The 22,198-nt window shown below is 42.6% G+C and overlaps 1 protein-coding gene across 1 annotated transcript in view; it reads right to left on the reverse strand.

Moving 5' to 3' along the window:
• The window catches only part of LOC117559259 (solute carrier family 2, facilitated glucose transporter member 1-like), a 36,057-nt gene that overhangs the window by 2,392 nt on the left and 11,467 nt on the right, over window positions 1-22,198 (reverse strand). The window contains exons 5-6 of the mRNA XM_034235936.1: window positions 21,690-21,852; window positions 15,746-15,933 (exon numbers count right to left, since the gene is read on the reverse strand). Coding sequence (XP_034091827.1) covers window positions 15,746-15,933; window positions 21,690-21,852 — 351 coding nt within the window. The remainder of the gene's footprint in view (window positions 1-15,745; window positions 15,934-21,689; window positions 21,853-22,198) is intronic.

Below are 22,198 nucleotides of genomic sequence, written 5' to 3' on the forward strand. Positions count from 1 at the left end.
CGTTGTAATCACACGTTACTACAGCTTAAGCACTCACAACTCTCCTTCTCTTAGCGACTGTAACTCCACAGTTGCCTACACTCTTTTCGGGTTTGCTAACGGTAGCTACTTTAACTTGATAGCTAGCCATGGCTCTTTCCCCACCCTCGGGTGCTATTTCCTGCTCTACCTGTCTCATGTTTGGTTACTTCCCTACCTCCTTTACTGGTACCGATACATGTGTTAAATATAGTATAGTTGTTAGGTTGGAGGCGGGAATCATAGCCATAGAAGCCCGGCTCCGCATCTTAGAAAGTAACTCAGCTACAGTAAAGCCCATGTTAGCCGGTGCGGACCGGCAAAAGGTAGCTCCTCTTAGCCGTCCCCCGGCAACTCCCGAGCAGCAGGGAGACTGGGTGACTGTTCAGAAGGGGCATAACGTGAAACCCGCAGGTCCCCACCAACCCGTTCACGTATCTAACAGATATTCCCCACTCAGCGAGACACCCGCTGAGAAGCCAACTCTGGTTATTGGTAGCTCTATTATGAGACACGTGAATTTAGAGACCGAAGCCTCCACAGTGACATGCATTCCGGGGGCCAGAGCGGGTGACGTTGAGGCGCATCTTAAACTGCTGGCTAAAAATAAACGTAAATACAGTAGGATTGTTATTCACGTCGGTGGTAATGATGTTCGTTTACGCCAATCAGAATGCACCAAAGTTAATGTGGAGTCGGTGTGTAGTTATGCTAAAACAATGTCGGACACCGTAATCTTCTCTGGTCCCCTCCCCAATCTGATCAATGATGACATGTATAGCCGCATGTCATCATTTCAGCGCTGGTTGTCTTGGTGTTGCCCAGCAAACAATGTGGGCTTCGTAAATAATTGGACAGCCTTCTGGGGAAAACCTGCCCGGCCACACGAGGACGAAAACGGCTAAACGCATAGGATTAACGCAAACGGAATCGCAAAAAAGCTTCCGTCCACACGCAATAGTCATCCGGATAGTGTCTGTCCACACGAGACAGCTCCGTTTAGCTCCAACCGCTGGAGAAGCTGCAGTACATATGCAGGAGCCTGTACGTGGCGCTGTAACTTCCTCCACAAAAGCAGCGAAGAAGCATGGTTGTCATGGTTGCCCTTCTGTTTATTCTCCGCGGTGGGGGCCGAGGGAACCGGGCAGAGTTTTTCGCCGGTCAACGTGTATTAAAGTTTAAATCTTCCGGACAAAATTATAAAAGTGCCGGTCAAAGGTCTTCTTTGTTATTTATTGAGCTTTAAAACAAATTAATAACGACTCTATATAATATAATAATAACATACACGGAGCCTCTCTTTTTCCACCCTCTCTTCTGACAGTGTCAGTGTCTGTCTCATGCAGCAGCTGATCCAGTAATGAGTGACCCGGCCGACAGTAAAAATAAACATATTTATAAAATAGCTATGGGTGATGATCGGACTTGAAGTGTGTGTTTTGCTTCGTTCACTGCTGCATCAGAGCGGGAGGAGCTGCAGGTGAGCGGAGCTGCAGGTGAGCAGAGCTGCGTGTCTCCGTCCTGTCAGATTAGACTTCACTCGCGTTTATGTCCATATCAAGAGAAAGATAAATAATCTGAATTCAGTGTGCAGTTTACTTTGACGCGGGGGTGAGCAGCAGAGGTGGGGAGAGGCGGGGCTATTGCCTCATCATTATCAGAAAATGATCGTATAGGGCGTACACACGGAGCCGTTGGAGCGTTGCGTATGCCGTTCTATCCACCTTGGGACCCGTTATCGTTTCCGCAGTCGTTTAGTGCCGTATTCGGTCGTCCTCGTGTGGCCGAACGGTCTATATGACACTAAACAGTAACGCAAACGACCGTTTTCGTCCTCGTGTGGCCGGGGCATAAGAGAGACGGCATTCATCCTACTTTGGAAGGTGTAAATCTCATTTCGGCAAACATTTCAGGGCTTTGTGGACGTAATCCATGACAAACTGGAGTTGAGACCAGGAGGCGGAGTCGCAGTCTTACACGCTTCTCTGTGCTCTCTCCTAGGCAGTCATCCATAGGAATCCCGAACCCAATAAAATACCCAATATTAACGGTGTGTGTGTCTGCCCAAGGACAATTTAAGGTAAAACCTAATAGAGGTGTCATACATAATAACCTAATAAAAAAGGAAATGTAACAACTACTACAGTGCAACAAAACAGGAAGATTAAATGTGGTCTCTTAAACATAAGATCTCTAGCATCTAAAGCAATATTGGTAAATGATTTAATATCATATTATAATATTGATATATGATGTCTCACTGAAACTTGGTTGAGACATGAAGAATATGTCAGCATAAATGAGGCCACTCCACCCAGCCATATCAATATTCATATTGCCCGAGGCATGGGCCGCGGAGGTGGAGTTGCAGCAATCTTTGACTCAAGTTTACTTATCAATACTAAACCAAAATTAAATTATACATCCTTTGAAAGTCTCGTTTTTAGTCTTACGCATCCGACCTGGAAAACTTTGCAGCCAATGTTATTTGTTACAGTGTACCGTCCACCAGGTCCTTATTCAGAATTCTTATCAGAATTCTCTGAGTTTTTATCAACTTTGGTACTTAAAACAGATAAAGTAATTATCGTAGGTGACTTTAATATTCATGTTGACGATGACAAAAATAGCCTTCCTGTTGCATTTAACTCTATATTAGATTCTGTTGGTTTCTGTCAGTGTGTAAATAAACCAACCCATTGCTATAATCACACACTCGACCTTGTTCTGACTTATGGTATTGAAATTGAGCAACTATTAGTCGAACCGCATAATCCTGCTTTATCCGACCATTTCTTAGTAACTTTTGAAGTACTGTTACTAGACTACAAAGCATTAGTCAAAAGCTCCTGCAGCAGAAACCTATCTGTTAGTGCTATAGCCAAATTTAAGGAAGAGATTCCACCAATACTTGACTCGATAGCATGTCTGCATGTAAGGGAGGAAATGTATACAAAATGTACACCACCCCAAATTGATCATGTTGTTGATAGTGCTACAGATGCGCTGCGAATAAAATTAGACTCTGTTGCTCCTTTGAAAAAGAAGAAAATAAAACAACATAGATTAGCTCCATGGCATAATGCCGAAACCCGCAAAATAAAGCAAAAGTCGAGACAACTTGAAAGGATATGGCATTCTACTAAACTTGAAGAATCTCGTTTAATTTGGCATATTACTCTCAATGAATATAAGAAAGCACTGCGTAAAGCGAGAGCAGCCTACTACTCTTCATTAATAGATGAGAATAAGAATAATGCAAGATTTATTTTCAGCACTGTAGCCAGGCTGACAGAGAGCCATAGCTCGATTGAGCCTTCTATTCCCATAGCACTCAGTAGTAATGATTTTATGTGCTTTTTTAACGATAACATTGTTACTCTTAGAAACAAAATGAATGACCTCTTGCCTTTGACCAGTATAGTGTTATCAACAGCTCCCGGAAACGTAAGTTCTAATATTACACTAGATAGTAAACTAGAATGCTTTTCAGCCATAAACCTTGAACAATTAAATTCAATGATTCTCTGTTCTAAACCATCAACGTGTATGTTCAACACACTCTCACTCCATAAACGTCCAGGAGCGACGCTTGGTCAGGGTCCCGTGGCGTGCAGTTGTGACGCTCCTAGGCTCCTTCAGCTTCATAAAGGGACGCAAATAGCTTGCAATGTATTCCCATCTGCGGCGGGATTTGACGCTCATGGAAGCACGGCAATCGTTTGTGTCGGCTGCCCTTAAAGGCAATGTGAGCGTCCATTCCCATTGGATAACGGAGAATTGTACCCCCGGAAGTAAGTATTCCCCTTACTGTCGATTGATTTTACAGTGATATCTGCACTACTCATCGACTAAAAAACACCAGATTATCCTTGATAATTACACAACATTGATTGGTTTAAATTGTGTGCAATGCTTTTGTATTTTTCCCCTTCGATTCGGAGAAACAAATATTTTTCGGAGTAAAGGATGGCAGAAGACACTACACTACCCAGAATCCCCAGCTATCGTTTAGGACTACACCATGTGCTCTGTTTGACAAGCCCCAGTTCTCAAGCTCTGTGATTGGTAGACCTCCAACTGCATTCCATTCGTTCCAATGGCTGGCGTCTATGTCACGTGATCTTCAAATTTCTCCATGCAAAAAAAAAAATATGGCCGACCTTCGTTTTATTCTCGGTGGAAAATGCCTATTTAAAGTTAGTTTGGCCATTAAAATGCGTTTTGATGTCATGTGATGCGAGAAATATGAGTTGTTATTTCAGATTATGTGTGCAGTGGATGTACATGATCTTTAGTTTGCTAGTTATTACGAAGATTACTTCAGGAAATTGTGTCCATACAACGTTTTCATTGTTACCAAGGTGGTTGCTAGGGACGCTGCTATCGATATTATTTCTGTTATGTTGTGTAACTGTTTAATGGTGTTATCTTTATTGCTACTCCCTTCCCCGTCAATGTATAGTGTTGGTCCACAGCGCAAACGTATTAGTTTAACAAAATCCTCGTCTAAAATTGTGCAATTCCAGTCTCACATCTCACATCACATCGTCATTAACAAATACCGGAAACAGACCGAAAACATTTAAAAAAAAAAAAAATACTTTATTCCGAGTGTGCTTGCTTTTCTCTTTGAAAGTCATCATATAACGGCATTGTAATACACGGTTCGGCTGCATTACATATTACATATCTGCCGTAGTTCTCTATTTATAGAGCCCTGATGAGAAGACTTCTAGACAAACATGAGGAACTGCCGCCAACACTGAAAACGTGACGTGGATCATAAATATATCAGCAATTAAACAACATCTTACATTTATTTTCACAAAATACGTCTCCTTGCAGTATCAACACTAATTCGGCTGACTTTTATATTTGATCCAATTGGTAGATAGGCTGTATTTACACCATAAAGGTGCACAGCTGATATAAAGGGACAGCTAGTGGTATTTGTATTATTAGATATTAATAGGATCCCTATAAAGTATATTCATGACTCGTTATTATCTACTAATAGTTAAATAAAGACGGTATATAATGACTATTTTGCACATCCCTTTCAAGATTTCAAGATTTTCTAAGGTTTATTGACATATCATATACACAAACGGTGTAGTTATGCAATGAATGAAACACTTGGGTCACAGGTTCCTCAATAGTGCATTACAAGACATCTATCAATATTTGTGCATACCTCCAGCAATGTTAACTATGTTGAAGCACTTATTTGAACTGATATTATACATATGTATTATACTCTTATAAGATGTATGTAGATATTTAATCTCCGGCCTTGTCAGGTATTGAACAATCAATAAATAAAGAACACAGAATTGTTAAATATAAAACACAGAATTTGTGTAATTATACTAAATGATTTACAAATAAACACCACTGCATATTTACAACTGTTACACATGCTGATGTAACGCAAATGTTTTCAACTTGGGATCAATAAAGTATATCTTATCTTAAGATAATCGATGGCTACTGCCATTTTTGCAAAATGTGCCTCTGAACCTTGACAAGTGCATGTTTCAGGCTTATTAATTAACAACAGGAGGGGTCACAGACATAAGACCAGCTGTTAAATAGAGCTCTCCTGACCTTAGCTGTCATGTGGGTATATATTAATGCTGCCCATTATGGGCACAAGCAATTTTCACCCATTTATTAATTATATGTTTTAAATTTGGGTGTTTCCTATCCCCTATCCCTCCAGGGATGTACACAGTTTAATACTGGCAACTTCTTATTATGGGAAATACGAAAACGTCTTTTAAAACTACAACTCCCAGTAGAGACGTGCCATAGATAGAGAACATGTTGCGAAACACAATAGCGAGCATGTGTAGTTCTGGGGACAGGGTGGGGGAGGGTGGGGGAGGGGGGGACGGGGTGGACCCGTTCAAATCCAGTTTTGGACAGTCTGCCATGGTTCCATCCCATTTCAAGTGCTGTTCGACGCTCTGCATAACCCTCGGAGCACACTCTCCAATCACAGAGCTTGAGGACTATCACGGGGTTTGTCAAGCGAAGCGGAGAGAATACTTATTTCCGGGTGTAATATTCTCTAAAGCAAATGAGCTGCTCCGACCCTCAGTCCTGACGGACTCCAACTTGTGTTTATTAATCAAACAAATAAATAAACACAAGGATAATTATGTGTTATTGTTGAGTAAATGGAGAATTGCACAGGGGAAAATAACGTATCTATGCCACAATTTTAGATGCGGATTTTGTTAAACTAATACGTTTGCGCTGTGGACCAACACTATACGTTGACGGGGAAGGGGGTAGCAATAAAGATAACACCATTAAACAGTTACACAACACAACAGAAATAATATCGATAGCAGCGTCCCTAGCAACCACCTTGGTAACAATGAAAACGTTCTATGGACACAATTTCCTGAAGTAATCTTCGTAATAACTAGCAAACTAAAGATCATGTACATCCACTGCACACATAATCTGAAATAACAACTCATATTTCTCGCATCAAATGACATCAAAACGCATTTTAATGGCCAAACTAACTTTAAAATAGGCATTTTCCACCGAGAATAAAACGAAGTTCGGCCATGTTTTTTTTTCTGCAGGGAGAAATTTGAAGATCACGTGACATAGACGCCAGCCATTGGAAATGAATGGAATGCAGTTGGAGGTCAACCAATCACAGAGCTTGAGAACTAATCATGGGGCATGTCAAACAGAGCACATGGTGTAGTCCTAAACGATAGCTGGGGATTCTGGGTAGTGTAGTGTCTTCTGCCATCCTTTACTCCGAAAAAATATTTGTTTCTCCGAATCGAAGGGGAAAAATACAAAATCATTGCACACAATTTAAACCAATCAATGTTGTGTAATTAACAAGGATAATCTGGTGTTTTTTAGTCGATGAGTAGTGCAGATATCACTGTAAAATCAATCGACAGTAAGGGGAATACTTACTTCCGGGTGTACAATTCTCCGTTATCCAATGAGAATGGACGCTCACATTGCCTTTTAAGGGCAGCAGATACAAACGAATGCCGTGCTTCCATGAGCGTCAAATCCCGCCGCAGATGGGAATACATTGCAATCAGTTGAAAGCTATTTGCGTCCCTTTATGAAGCTGAAGGAGCCTAGGAGCGTCACAACTGCACGCCACGGGACCCTGACCAAGCGTCGCTCCTGGACGATTATGGAGTGAGAGTGTGTTGGTATGTTAGACCCAATTCCAACTAAGCTGTTGAAGGAAGTTCTTCCATTAATTAGCACTTCTTTATTAAATATTATGAATATGTCTTTATTATCAGGCTATGTTCCACAATCATTCAAAGTAGCAGTGATAAAACCGCTTCTTAAAAAGCACAACCTCGATCCAGAGGTTTTAGCCAACTATAGACCTATTTCTAATCTTCCGTTCCTCTCAAAAATTCTTGAGAAAGTAGTCGCAAAACAGCTGTGTGATTACTTAAAACAAAAAGATGTATTTGGAGATCTTCAGTCTGGCTCATAGCACAGAGACAGCTCTGTTTAAAATCACAAATGACATTCTAATAGCCTCAGACAAGGGACTTGTCTCTATTCTTGTTTTGCTCGATCTCATTGCTGCATTTGATACTATCGACCATGACATCTTATTGCAAAGACTAGAGCACTTAGTTGGCATACAGGGAACTGCTTTAGGCTGGTTTAGGTCCTATCTATCTGAACGCTCTCAGTTTGTACGTGTCAACGATGAATCTTCCACGCAAACCAAAGTTAGCCATGGAGTGCCACAGGGCTCAGTACTCGGACCTATTTTGTTCACATTATATATGCTTCCGTTAGGCAATATTATAAGGAATCATTCTGTACATTTTCATTGTTATGCGGATGATACTCAACTATATTTATCAATCAAGCCTGATGAAATTAATCATCTAAATAAAATTCAAGACTGCCTCAAGGACTTAAAAACGTGGATGACCTTAAACTTTTTGATGTTAAACACGACCAAAACTGAAGTTATTGTACTTGGCCCGAAGAATCTACGAAACAAATTATCTAAAGATATACTAACTATGGATGGCATTAATTTGGCCTCCAGTGAGACTGTAAGGAATCTTGGTGTTATTATTTGATCAGGATTTATCCTTTAACGCCCACATACAATCAATTTCAAGGACCGACTACTTCCATCTACGTAACATTGCAAAAATCAGGCATATCTTGCCTCAAAACGATGCAGAAAAACTAGTCCATGCATTTGTTACTTCAAGGATGGATTATTGTAACTCCTTATTATCAGGGTGTACCAAGAAGTCAGTCAAGTCGCTTCAGCTGATTCAAAATGCTGCAGCTTGTGTACTAACCAGAGTTAGGAAAAGGGACCACATTACTCTTGTTCTGGCTGCCTTACACTGGCTCCCTATAGAACACAGGATATCATTTAAAATTATTCTTCTCGCCTACAAAACCCTTAATGGGCAGGTGCCATCTTACCTTAAAGAACTCATTATACCCTACTGTCCTACTAGGGCATTGCGTTCCAAGAATGCAGGGTTGTTGGTTGTTCCTAGAGTCTCTAAAGGTACAATGGAAGCCAGAGCCTTTTCTTATCAAGCTGGTGTGTATATACGCCGGGATCCGGAGTCATGGATGACCCTGCGAGTAGTAATAATGATGCTGTTTAAATCACATTAGTATGCATAAAAAGTGACAGGTGGACCCGCCCCCAATTATGCTAATGAGCTAAGTTCCGCCTCCCTTTGTTCGAGGTGGATGTCACACCTAGGTGTGAATTCACACGTAGGTGTGAGATCCTTTGATGTGAGGGGTGAGGTGTCATCACACGTAGGTGTGAAATGCCCCCCTGTGTAGCGCCTTTGTTGTCCAATCCTTTGATGTGAGGGTTGAGGTGTTATAACAGGTAGGTGTGATTTCACACCGGTGTGTTATAAGCCTCTGATGTTAATCTAGGTGTTGATTAAGGCAGTCTCTTTGAAGTTATGCATGAGACTGTTTAGCCCCCGTCCCCTCACAGCCCCGGCCTCTCCCCCTTTCTCCAGCCCTTCCTGTCACACGATATGAGGCCAGAAGATAGTGGGGGATGGAGTTAGGTGAAAAAAAAAAAGAAATCCGTGCAGACTAAATAAAAAGCCAGTAATTTCCACTCATCAAGTCACCTTTTCAAAAAAGAGACACATCGATATGGGTTTAATCAGCGAGACGCCTGTGACAACTTACCGCCATCTGTCGGGAGAGCCAATCAAGAAACGGATGCAGTATCTGTGCCGGGTTCAGACGCCTCCAACACTGATGCGCTGCTGCTGTATGACCCCAAGGAGCCTCCAACCTTCTTCTCTGCACGCTGGAACACCTCCACCAACCCGGACCTGGCCTTCGCCATATGCCACAGTATCGACCCGATACCGGTGAGACGCGTCCTGGACAGGTTTCCCCGGTCACATCACCGACCATCCATCATTAAAGTCCCATCACTGGTGGAACCGGTACCAGGGAAATCCGTCAAGCGATGGAACTTCCGAAAGGCCAACTGGGAGTCGTATGCTGAGGAGACTGAAAGAAGGTCAACTGGCCTGCCAGACCCAGACACAGCCGACCTGGATGCGGCCTATGCAGCCTACTGCCAGGTCCTCCTGGGTGCGGCAAAGAAGGCTATAACAGGAATTACATCCCGGGTTGGGACGAGGAATGCAGCCACCTTCTGTGTGACCACCAGAGGGCTAGCTCCAGAGAAGAGGTGGATGTGACTGCAGCAGCTCTGCTCAAGAAGCTGGATAGAGCAGAAATACAACACCCCACAGCTGCCCAGTCACAGCAAACGCCATCGCATCCCAGCTCCTGAAGAACGGCCGCTTCCCGGATGCTGACAAAGCCTTTGCCCGACTGACATCGCGTGAGGTGTCTTGCATCTCGGGAGCGGCCAGTGTCGATTCCAACCTCTCGGGAGAATTCACAGCAGAGGAACTCAGTGAGGCCATGAGCAAGCTCAAGCCAGGCCGTGACAACATCCACCCGGAGTTCGTCATCCACCAGAGCACAACAACAACTGGCTGGCTCTGTGCTTTCTATACATCATGCTACCAGAGATTAAAGCTCCCAAAGACTTGGCGTCGTGCCTCTGGCATAGCTCTGCCGAAGCCAAATAAATCTGCAGAAGACCCCAAGTCATACAGACCAATCTCGTTGCTCTGTGTTCCATTTAAGATCTTGGAGAGGATGATCCATAGCCGCATCGAGCCAGTGGTGGACTCACAGCTCCCACGGGAACAAGCTGGTTTCCGTCGTGGAAGATCAACAGCAGACCAGGTAACACCACTCTGTCAGGACATCGAGGACAACTTTCAGGACAATGAGAAAGCTGGGGTAGTGTACCTGGATCTGACTGCTGCATAGGACACCGTGTGGCTCCGGGGACTCCACCTGAAGCTGCTGAGGACAATACCGGACCGCCACATGGTGAAGTTCATCATGGAGACACTTTCCAACCGTAGCTTCATATTCCAGACCAGCAGTGGCCATTGCAGTAGGCTCAGAAAACTGAAGAATGGGGTACCGCAGGGGTCTGTTCTCTCGCTAATACTGTTCAATGTTTACATCCACGACCTGCCTGATACAGCATCCAGAAAGTATGGCTACGCAGACGATCTTGCCATCATGCTGAGCCGACCAACGTGGAAGGCGATGGAAGAGGGTCTTAACGAAGACATGGGCACACTAGTAGCATACCTCCGAAGGTGGCGTCTGCAGCTCAAACAACGAAAAACAGTCGCAGCGGCATTCCACCTTAGCACCAGAGAAGCCAGGAGGGAACTTGAGGTGCGCGTCGACAACAAATGTCTGGAGGTCCAGCAAGCCCCGAAGTATCTTGGAGTGCGTCTGGATCGGACATTATCCTTTAAAAAACACCTGGAAGAAGTCAAGGCCAAGGTGACATCCAGGGTCGCGCTGATCCGTCGCCTCGCTGGAACAACCTGGGGAGCCTCCGCTAAGACGCTGCGAATATCCACTCAAGCCCTGGTCTTCTCTGTAGCGTAATACTGCGCCCCAGTCTGGAGCAGAAGCCTTCATGCGAGAAAGGTCGACGTGGCTATCAATACCTCCCTCCGAATAATAACTGGATGCTTAAAGCCTACCCCTGTGTCCCTCTTGCCAGTCCTCGCGGGAATAGCACCGGCCGGCCTCCGACGGGAGGCTGCCACCCTCGCCCTGGCCAGGAAGGCACAAAAGTATGACTGGCACATCCTGCACAACACCACAATAACACCAGCACCTCCAAGCAGACTCAAGTCCCGCCACCCCTACAACAAAGCAGGTCAAGAGATGCTCAACTCCACCTCTGAGGACATCTCCAGAGATGCATGGTTGGCAGCAGCTTAGAAGCAGGAGTGGGAGTCAGCCGGGCCCTCCCGAATCCACCGTTACATCTGGGACCCAGGAGATGGCGCCATTGGAGGACACGACCTACTGCGCCGGCAGCGGACCACTCTGAACCGTCTACGAACTGGGGTTGGTCGCTTTAAAACATCGATGAAGACGTGGGGCTTGGCGGACAGTGCGGCATGCGAGTGCGGTGACCCTGAGCAGACCGCTGTCCATATAATCACCATCTGCCCCTTATATAGACCACCCTCGGAAGCCAGCCTCTTCGACCTAGGACCAGAGATGCGGGCATGGCTACACGACACCGAGTTGGACCTCTAACGTTACACGAAAGAAGAAGAAGAAGCCTCCAGCCGAAGATCTGTGCACAAACTTATCTCGTGCCCTCATTGGTCATGTGCGCGTTTATGTGTGTTAAGTTGTATGGCTTGTGAACTAATGTTTTAATTATTTTAGAAGTCTCTTTGAAGAGGGTAATAATAAGGAAGATTCTCTCACAAAGGAACTGTAAGATACATGTTTATGTATGCAAAAAGTTAAAACTAGAAAAAAAATGAAATACTTTGTCTAAATAGATTTTCTTAAAGAATCAAACTCTAAATGGAAAGTTTGTGATTTGTGAACACTTATTTACTGACACTAGGCAGATTTTGGCTTTTTTTTCTCTTTTCTTGTGTTACTAAGATACTTTTAGATACACTTTGATGTATGCAACACTTAACAACTGGTAGAATATGAAGTACTTTGTAAGGAATTCGGATTCTTTTAATGGCCTAGGCAGATTCTGGCTTTTTTTTCTCTTGCCAAGATACTTTTAGACATACTTTGAGGTATGCAGAACCTTAAAATTAGAAAATGAAGCACATTGTCTGATTATATTTTTTCTTAAAGACTATTTCTCTAAAAGGCAAATTTGTGATTTTAACACTTTTTTACTGACACTCTGCAGATTTGTGTGTAATTCTCTCACAAAGGAACTGTAAGATACACTTTTTATGTATGCAAAACCTTAAACATTTTTTGAAAATAAAATACTTTTGTCTGAATACATTTTCTTTAAAGGCACTTTTGATTTTAACGCTATTTCAGTGGAACAATCCAGTTTTGTTAACATCAATGCTTTTTTCTCTTTTCTTGTGTTACTCAAATACTTTTAGATACACTTTGATGTATGCAACACTTAACAACTGGTAGAATATTAAGTACTTTGTAAGGAATTCGGTTTTCTTTTAATGGCCGTTTTTTAAACACTTGTTCAGTTAAACAATGTTTTTTTTTTCTGATAACCTTACATATTTTTGTTATTTTCTGCTACCAAGATACTTTTAGATACACTTTGATGTACGCATCACTTAACAAAGGGTATACTATGAAGTACTTTGTAAGGAATGGGGTTTTCTTTAATGGGTGCAAAACTTTAGAACTGGGTAAAATATTAATTAATTTGTAATGAATTGAGTTTATTTTTTTGATTTTCAACATACACAATGACTTTTCCATATTTTTCTTTTTTTTCCGACAAACTATACTTTTTCACTTTTTTCGTAAAATCATGACAAACTATTACTTATTCTTACATTTTACCTCTTGCTGCTTGGTTGGAAATGATAGATGAAAAATCTACAAAGCTTAAAGAACTTTTTAAAAAACTCTCAATTCTACAGATGACTCCCCCCACTCAACGCAATAAGTCCCACCCTCCACTCAGCAAATCATCTAAAACTAAGGACCCCCACTAGGACGACCGTTGAAAACTAGCCATGGATCTGAGAAAAACCAAGTCTCCCCCCGCGAGTTGCAGCCAGGAACAAACTCCTGGACTACCATCATCACCACCATTTTGGACACCCGAATCTTGCAGTACTACCGCTGCTGATTTTGCTCCTTGGGCCAAGACGTCTCTGTTTATGGAAACAGTGAAATCGGTGTTGGTTGATATTGTGGAGAGGGTGCTGTATCGGTACAGAGAAGAAATATGCAACGGATGCTGAGTCAGTCACTCCGGCCAGAGACAACACGATTGTCTGAATGACATGCCCGATTTTTTCTTCAGAAACAATTACAACGAGTTAATGAAAAGATTTTGGCTCGCCGACTTCATTACTGAGATTGACCAGACTCTTATTGATAAAGACATTTTCACGGATGAATGGAGGGTCCAAGGCGCTTCGGAGGCTTTTCTGCAAAATCTCAAAAATTGCAGACGCCTCAAGGAGAGACTTGAAAAGATCCAAATGCCGAGTTGGATGGAGAAGAAGAAGACTAATAACCAGCGGTTGATTGAAGCCAGGGATTTTTTTTTTCTTCGATACATTGACTTTTTTCTTTAAAGTAAAATAAAAATGGGAAACTACTATGCAAAACGCTCTGTATATATTGATCAGAATATAGTCAATACCCTTTTAATAAGTGTGGTGATGAGGACGATTGAAAACAGAATGAGTAGTGACCCCCGTGTAAACAGAATGGCTGAAGTTTGTAAACTACACTGAACAAAAATATAAATGCAACACTTTTGTTTTTGCTCCCATTTTTCATGAGATGAACTCAAAGATCTAAAACATTTTCTATACACAAAATAACCATTTATCTCAAACATTGTTCACAAATCTGAAAAAATCTGTGATAGTGAGCCTCCTTTGCCGAGATAATCCATCCTACCTCACAGGTGTGGCATATCAAGATGCTGATTAGACAGCATGATTATTGCACAGGTGTCAGAGCCAGTCACCCTCTGTGAGGCAGAGTCAGACCCACATTTGTGCAGCGTTGCGTTCACAATACATACGTATAAATAAAAAAATCCTCAGGCCAGTAGGCCACTTAACAGGCCAGACCATCGGGAAACCTCCCGGTCCTCTCGATGGCCAGTCCGGGCCTACCATAGACGGACAATTTTGGACAAAATGTCCTTTCCATTAAAGGCAGCTCATTCTGGAATAGCCTCCCAACTGAGATATGGGATTGTCCCTCTCTCAATAGTTTTAAAGGTCAACTCAAAGAATGGTTGAGAAACAAACAGACGTGTAATCACCGATAAATGCACTTTTATACAGGGGTATCTCCTCTTGCACTTTATGTAGTACTTTTATCTTATCTTGCACTTTATATATCGTAGCTGCTACATTGTACTGCCATGTGGTAAATGCTTGTATATGCTGCTCATGCTCTTCCTGCATATCATGTATTTATTTTTGCTATGTATATAAATGTCATGTTCTTATATGTTGTATGTGACGGGACTACGGATGGAAATTAGCTTAACGCTCTGAATCCGTCCCAGAACCAACAGGCAGAATGACCCCGCTGCGGCTCGGAGACACACATGGTTTTGTGTTTTTATCTTGCGTTACTTCACATCAGACAGACAGACAGACAGACAGACAGGCAGACTAGTGGTGCGAATATTCGCATCGCTTATCTCCATGTAGATACTATGGTAGATACCAACTACAAGAAAATGAACATATTTTACCGTGATTTAATTGTTAATACACGACTACACAATTCAAAATGATGCCGAAGTAACAACATACTGATACCGGTTTTAAATACCAGTTATGAATGCGTGTGTACACAAGACGGCAGGAGAAATCCTTTTTGAATGCGTGTTTCCTGTATGGAGATCTTATCGATCAGGCTAAACGAACCTGTAGCTGCTTCCTCCACACTTACAACAACGTCACACAGACAGAAATAAAGCAGAGACTGTATTCACCATGCCATATACAGTCTGTGGTTTGTAAATAGCTAGCGGCTGATGTTTTGGTTTTCTGATTCAACGTCAGTGACGGCAGGCTGAGATCCTCACCGCTGATTGGCTAACGTGCAAATGCGTCACTTGTCACGCAAATTTGACATGGCCCTTACGTCGCCTCAATCACGCCGTGGCATTAGCGCTGCCGGAGCGAATTTGCGTCTATGCGCGTCTTTGCATTGCAATTTAATATTTGTTTGGGAGAGGTTTTTTAAGTTCTACTTACTAGTTTTTTTTTTTTACAGCTTTCAAACACATTTCAGTCACAATCCATTCACTGAGATGTGGTTAAAAGCTAATGAGTGTAAGTTTTATCGCGCCGCGCCAAAAAAACGCATCGCATCCGGTGTGAACGCAACCGTTGAATGTTTGATGATAGGGCAGTGAAGCTGTAAAAGTTCAAGTTAAAGCCTGATTGATTGATTGATTGATTAAGGCACATGTATTATTAAGCCTTAATCTGCATTGAGAGGAAGATAAATGTTCCACAGGCCCTCTGAAATATATAATATACCTCCTGGTTTGACATGATTAGAGAATTGCCGTTGGCAGTGCCCAGCGGCTGACAGTGAGACGCAGGGACAGACTTACAGCGTTGATTCCAGACAGCTGCTGTGAGAGCTGCAGCATGATGGCAACAAAGATGGGCTGTCGATACAGGGGGGAACGGAACAGCTCGGGGATGGTCACCTTCTTCTCCCTCATCATCTGCTGGCTCTCCTCCTTCATCTCCTGCATGTCCTCGCTCACCTCGTCTGTTCCCCGCAGCATCACCAAGACTGGAAAACAGGACGTAGTTCAAGAAAACTGTCCATCTGCCCGGGAGGGAGGGGGCCCGATGTGCCTGGCAAGATGTGTGTGCTTTAGAAGAAGAAAGTAATACTAAACTATGAAGGTAGATATGGTGCAAAATGCGAGAGCGTGTAAAACCTGATGTGAGCACTTGCAGGAAAAAACTCTGAGCTTGTGTGCATACATTTACACTTGTATAAAATATCCACGTATCTGTGAACCAACTTTGAAGTCACAGAAGAAAAGAAAAAGTTTTGTAGCTTGTAGAAAACTTAGTGATGAAATGTTCACTTGCAGAAAAACATGTTTTTTAAATATATTTTCCATTACAACTGCAACTTGGTTGTTACAACCTCTCAAATCAGTCATTACAACTTCACGAATCTGCGGCCTTGACTTTTGCTACACTTCTTGCGATGAATGGGTCGCTAAAGTAATTTTCACCTGTAGACGTGGGGGAGGCATGGGCGTAGTTTCCACTGGGGACAGGGGGACATGTCCCCCCCCACTTTTCAAAATCCCGTTTGTGTGTCCCCCACTTTTCAAATGTGTTTATTATTATTTGTTTACGCAAGCGGTCATCGTCAAGGAGGAGCGTCTGTGTGTGTGATTTTGTGAGAGAGAGAGATTAGAAGCTGTTTCAACAATAAGGAGAGGGAGAGTCCTCTCCTGTCAGACTGAGAGGCTGAGATAACGTCAGTTTAGGTGATGTAAAGGACTCGCTGAGTGATTAGATTGTAAACTTTAGTCTAAGTTATCTCAGTGGGTCTCAAACGGTTTGGTCATCTATGTAAACAAATATTTCCATCTATTTAATATAGTTGTTCAAAATAAGTTAAGAAATCATTCCAATGTCGGTAAAAAATTAAAAAACACAGTTTAAAAGGGGAGTGATTTGTAAAATATGCATAAATAAAAAGAAAATGCAGACTAGGTAAGATAAAGAGAGGAGAGAGGAGTATTTCAATGATGTGTTATTGGTTGTGAGCATATTCTAATGGTTTTCGGAGTATTGAAATATATACAGTTCTGTTTCATATGAGTGTTGAGAGCTGTATCCACAAATCTCTTAATTTTGCTCTCAAAGTGCACCAGATTGATGCATTCAACTTCAATTTAAAGACAAAGATCTTCTCCTCATTATATACACTACACATTTTTCTTGGATTTTTTAACACCATAGTCCCTAATATATTTGTAGAAAGGCAGGAAATGGAATTAAAATATGTTTCATTGCGGAGGACCCCCTGTTTTGTGTCCCCCCCACTTCTCAAACCAAAGTTACACCCTTGGGGGGAGGAAGGGGGCGGAGCTATCAGAACGACGAGGCGCAAGCTCGGGTCGGTAGCCGCTTTCACACCAAGTACTTTGCCGTACTTAGTTCCCAGCACTTAGTACCCCCATGGAACTAAGAGCCGATCGCGTTCACACCGGAATAAGTTCCCTGAGGGAAGATTGCGCAAATTATGCCGCTGACGTCACTTCCTCTTCTTCTGCTTTGGGTTTACTGGCAGGCCGCAAACAACTTCACGGCGTATACTGCCACCCGAAGTCCCCGGAGTTGGGGACTGGCTTCAGTAGAAGCTGCTGGGAGTCCCAGCAGCTTCTACTGAAGCCTTCCGAGTAAATCGCCAGAACGCCGACACCTCCTCATCACTCCACCGCTCCCATGTTTTTTTTTGTGTTGCCATAAGTTATTCTCTCTCCGTTGGTGCGCGGGGCTAATGCTAATAATGCTAATGCCAGCAAATACAATGGCGGCTTCAAAAAACGTTTCAGAGTTTTACGGGGCGTGGTTTGCAACTCGCCCAGCCAATCAGAAATGTCCAATCTCCCCAGGATAGTCCCACCTCTCTAGCAGGCACTAAACATGGGGGTAAAAGTTCTCTGAACTAAGTTCTCTTTTTGGTATGAACGCAAAATTCCAGGCACTAACGGAACCAAACGGGAAAAGTACGAGTAAAAGTACTCCGGTGTGAAAGTGCCTAGTCACACACAAGTGACTACTGTTGCCCCTTTCACACCAACGCAGCTCCCGTTCTAGCTCCGTGCTTCGCTCACAACAACAATAATGGGAGACTGCGTTGGGTCGATGATCGTGTTACTTTGAATCATATGAAGCCAGATTAAATTAAATAACTACTTCTCCAACCTTATACTTTTCTCCAGAGTGCCGTGGTTAATTGTTTATTAATGTGTTACAGTGGCATTTACCGAACGCTGCAGTGCAGCTTGTCCACTGGAGTTTATTCTCCCGTTAGCTCCGGCAGCGGCCGCTGTAAAGTATTCACTGTCTGACTGTCACACAAGCAGCTGATACATATCCCCAATTCCCCATAAGTGAATGTGTTTCAGTCTGAATTGACGCTGTTTGGCATCACAACGCTGTTATGAAAGTTTATCTGGTATAAAATGGGTGATGTTAGCATAGCAACCAAAGCTAAACTGACTATATTGACTTGGCTACTTGTTGCTATCCTATTGTGGCATAAGCCGTTTTCTACAGGCAAATTTTACCGGCATATTTTTCATTTGATAGTCGGACATCACAACCTGTGCAGCCCATGTATTGATTCCATCTGATAGCTGCTATAATACGAAACAAAACGCCTGCCTGCTCTCCACAATGATCAATAACAGCGAACGGATGGTCAAAGTAAGGTACAAATAAACAGAATCACACGAAGCCTGGTTACTGGTTAGTGTTGCCTGACTTTATAAAATGTGTTTTTTTTACAAGTGTGTGGTTGAGTTCTAGTCACTTTGCTCAGCGCTACTGCTTGTTTCAAATTGTAATTGCCGTACTCTACATCATAAACTGTTAGTTCAGGTTAATCTCGCCCCCCTCCGACGTAAGCATGACGTATGCAGTTCTTGCCTCTAGACCAGGGGTGGCCAACCCGCGGCTCTCGAGCCGCATGCGGCTCTTTGCGTAGTTTCATGCGGCTCTTCAGTTCATATCGAATTTTATATGTGTGAGTTTGGGGGAGAGACACTGACTCCTTACTAGTGTTGCACGGTGTACCGATACTTGAAAGGTACCGCGATACCCTGCCGTTAAAAACGTTACGATTCCTCCGTTTCATTAGTATCGGTACTTTAAGAATGACGGGGAAAAGTACTCCGGTGAGAAAGCGCCGTTTTAATAAGAGCCGTGTGTGTTCAGCGCTCTGCTTCCATTCCCTGCACTGCAGCCGTGCCTGAAGTCCCGCCCCTCTCAAGCACGCTCTAAGTGCCTCCCCTCTCTCGTGCACGCGCTAGCTGCCAGAGCATGTGAGAAAACGAGAAGCGTGGCTGCAAGTGGGAGTGCAACTGCCGCTGCGCCTCGGCTTGTTGACAAAAAAGACGCCATGAAGCGAAATTTGGAAGTATTTTAGCGATATCTCTGACAGTGAGGGCAAGCCTACGGACACCACGAGGCCTGTCTGTAAGACATTTATTAATTTTATTTAATACGAATTCTTGTCATTTATTTTATTTATTGTTCTCATTGTTTAAAAGTTTGTGTTATGGTTCTGGTGTGAAATAAAGCACAATAATTACATTTAAGACTGTTTCCCTTTTTTTAAGAAAATATTGAAAAATAATCGGAATCGCAATTCTTGACTTGGTATCAAAACCAAAATGTTGGTATCGTGACAACACTAGCTACTCCTGACAGTTAAACCTGATATTTAGTAGGTCTGTTAAGTATTGAATGCTGATAATTCTGACGTAATTTGGCCGGTCAAAGTTGTTTGGGCTCGGATAAAATCGCTCCGTTACTTTCGTCCCGTGTTATGTATGTTGTGTATGTGTGGTGTCAGTGTGAGAGGATGACAGCGCATATAATTTTGATGTGGCCCAAGAGCCAATCACAATAATACCTGCGATGCAGTGAACCAATCACCTTTGAGGGGGGGAAAACATATCGTTGATTAAACATTATCCAGTGTTTCCCCTGCCATTGTCTTGGAGGGGCGCTGCGCCCCGCCAACGGAGCCCCGCCAACGGAGCCCCGCCAACGGAGCCCCGCCAACGGAGCCCCGCGCCCCCCTGAAATTCAAGGTGTTTAAAAAAAATATATATATACTTTTTTTTTTAAATATATATATAGCACCAAATTGCAAATAATCTATAACTACTGTCACTTTTCACATTGAACATGTGCTCTTTTATTAAATAAACTAAACGCTTTCATTTTAAGTTGTGAGTTTAGTGTTTTTTACCCTAAGAAACACTGATGCATTAATCAATAACAATAATCCACAGCTCCTCTCTCTGCTCCAGAGGATTTAAAAAATATATATCCCAATGCCACAAAAATGCATCAGTGACGTGGTTGAAATCTTGTCTCCAGAAAACAAAAAACTGAAACAAGCGGTATCAGTGTGTTTGATGTGGCTCTTTGCAGTAACATAGAAAAAATGTGGCTCTTAACCTCTGACTGGTTGGCCACCCCTGCTCTACACCAACACTTTTTTCGAGCTTGGTAAGAACCGGTTTTCGGGGGAAAGAGCCCTCCGCTGCGGCGTGAACAGGAAAAAACGGTGCTTATCAGGCACAAGCTCCGAACCGGCCCTGGAACCGCGTTGATGTGAAAGGGGCAACATGCGGGGCCCCGCAGTCATCCGGTTTGACCTGACATGGCTGTGTGACTGACCCGAGCTTGCGCCTCGTCGTTCTAATAGCTCCGCCCTTTTGCTCCAACCCCCCTCCCTCCCCCACATCTACAGGTGAACATTACTTTAGCGACACATTCATCGCAAGAAGTGTAGCAAAAGTCAAGGCCGCAGATTAGTCGATTTATACTGCCACAGAGCAGATTCGTCAAATTGTAATGACTGATTTGAGAAGTTGTAATAACCAAGTTGCAGTTGTAATGGAAAATATATTAAAAATATACATTTTTTTCTGCAAGTGAACATTTCATCACTAAGTTCATTTTTTTCCTACAAGCTACAAAACCTTTTTTTTTCTTCTGTGACTTCAAATTTTGTTCACAGATACGTGGATATTTTATACAAGTATAACTGTAACAAGCTCAGATTGCTTTTCTGCAAGTGCTCACATCGGGTTTTACACGCTCTCGCATTTTGCACTATATCTACCTTCATACTAAACTTACCTACAGGAACTGTCACTACAGGAACTAATAGCTTTATTTAACTTTATGTGTACTTATTTTTGTATTCTTATTCTCTATTAAGATCTGCATTAGCACTAGCGAGAGTATTGGCAGTTGTCCCTGAGATCCTCACTCACACAGTCAAACATACATAACATACAAATAAACTGTTCATCATTTCATGCAATTCACAATTCAATATAAAGTGAAAAAATAAAAATCAACCTATTTTGACCCTAATCAAGCCAAACCAAAATAATAAAAATAATTGTACATACCCACATACACAGTTCAATTATACTTTACGATACGGAGAAGATATTTTTGCAGACTTTTGAAATGTACTTTGGAATTCTTCTGAATAATATGGACCACCAATGACTGTTTTCTGTTTCATATTTGTTTTGGGGAACACTAACTTTCCTTCTATTGGGTATTGGGATCCTTAATGTTGTGTTTGATAGTTTTGCTGAGCAAGCTGCGATATAAAGCTTTGTGATAATATATGTGATAAACACTGTACTATTTCTGGCAAAATGTAACAATGCATAAGCTGACCTTCAGTTTCTCTACATTTCAAAGTGATGTTGTTTATAACCCTGTGTTTTGTAAAATGTGTGTGTGTGTGTGTATTACTGCTGCGGGCTTTGCTCTCTTCCTTGCAGTTGATGAGGAGGTAGCGGGGGCTCTCTGGGCAGAGGGGCAGCAGGACACACTGCAGCAGGGCGGGGAGCACAGTGAAGGCCAGCAGGAGGGGCCACAGAGCAGCGTTCCCCATCAACGAATCCATCCCAAAGATCTGCACAACAAGCACAACACACGACTCACAACTTTGCACAACACACTGAGTATTGCCAAGGTAGCTACAAATGTTGTATATGTTTGAATTCATATCTTTCCACAAAAAATTGTCTATGCACTCAAAAACAGTTGTTTATCCTTGTATATGAAAAAAAACGCCCCCTTTTAAAAATAATTCATAAATGTATTTCTGATGCACAGATGCAGACAAATATTTCCGATTTTTAATACCAGAAGTGATAACTTGGATATTTTCATTTGAAGTAGTAGAGCAGCAAAAACAACATAGGGTGTGAGTTTGTGTATTGGACATTTTAATATTATATTTTTGCTGTAATTTAATG

Source organism: Gymnodraco acuticeps, unplaced genomic scaffold, assembly GCF_902827175.1.
Source record: "Gymnodraco acuticeps unplaced genomic scaffold, fGymAcu1.1, whole genome shotgun sequence".
Lineage (NCBI taxonomy): Eukaryota > Metazoa > Chordata > Actinopteri > Perciformes > Bathydraconidae > Gymnodraco > Gymnodraco acuticeps.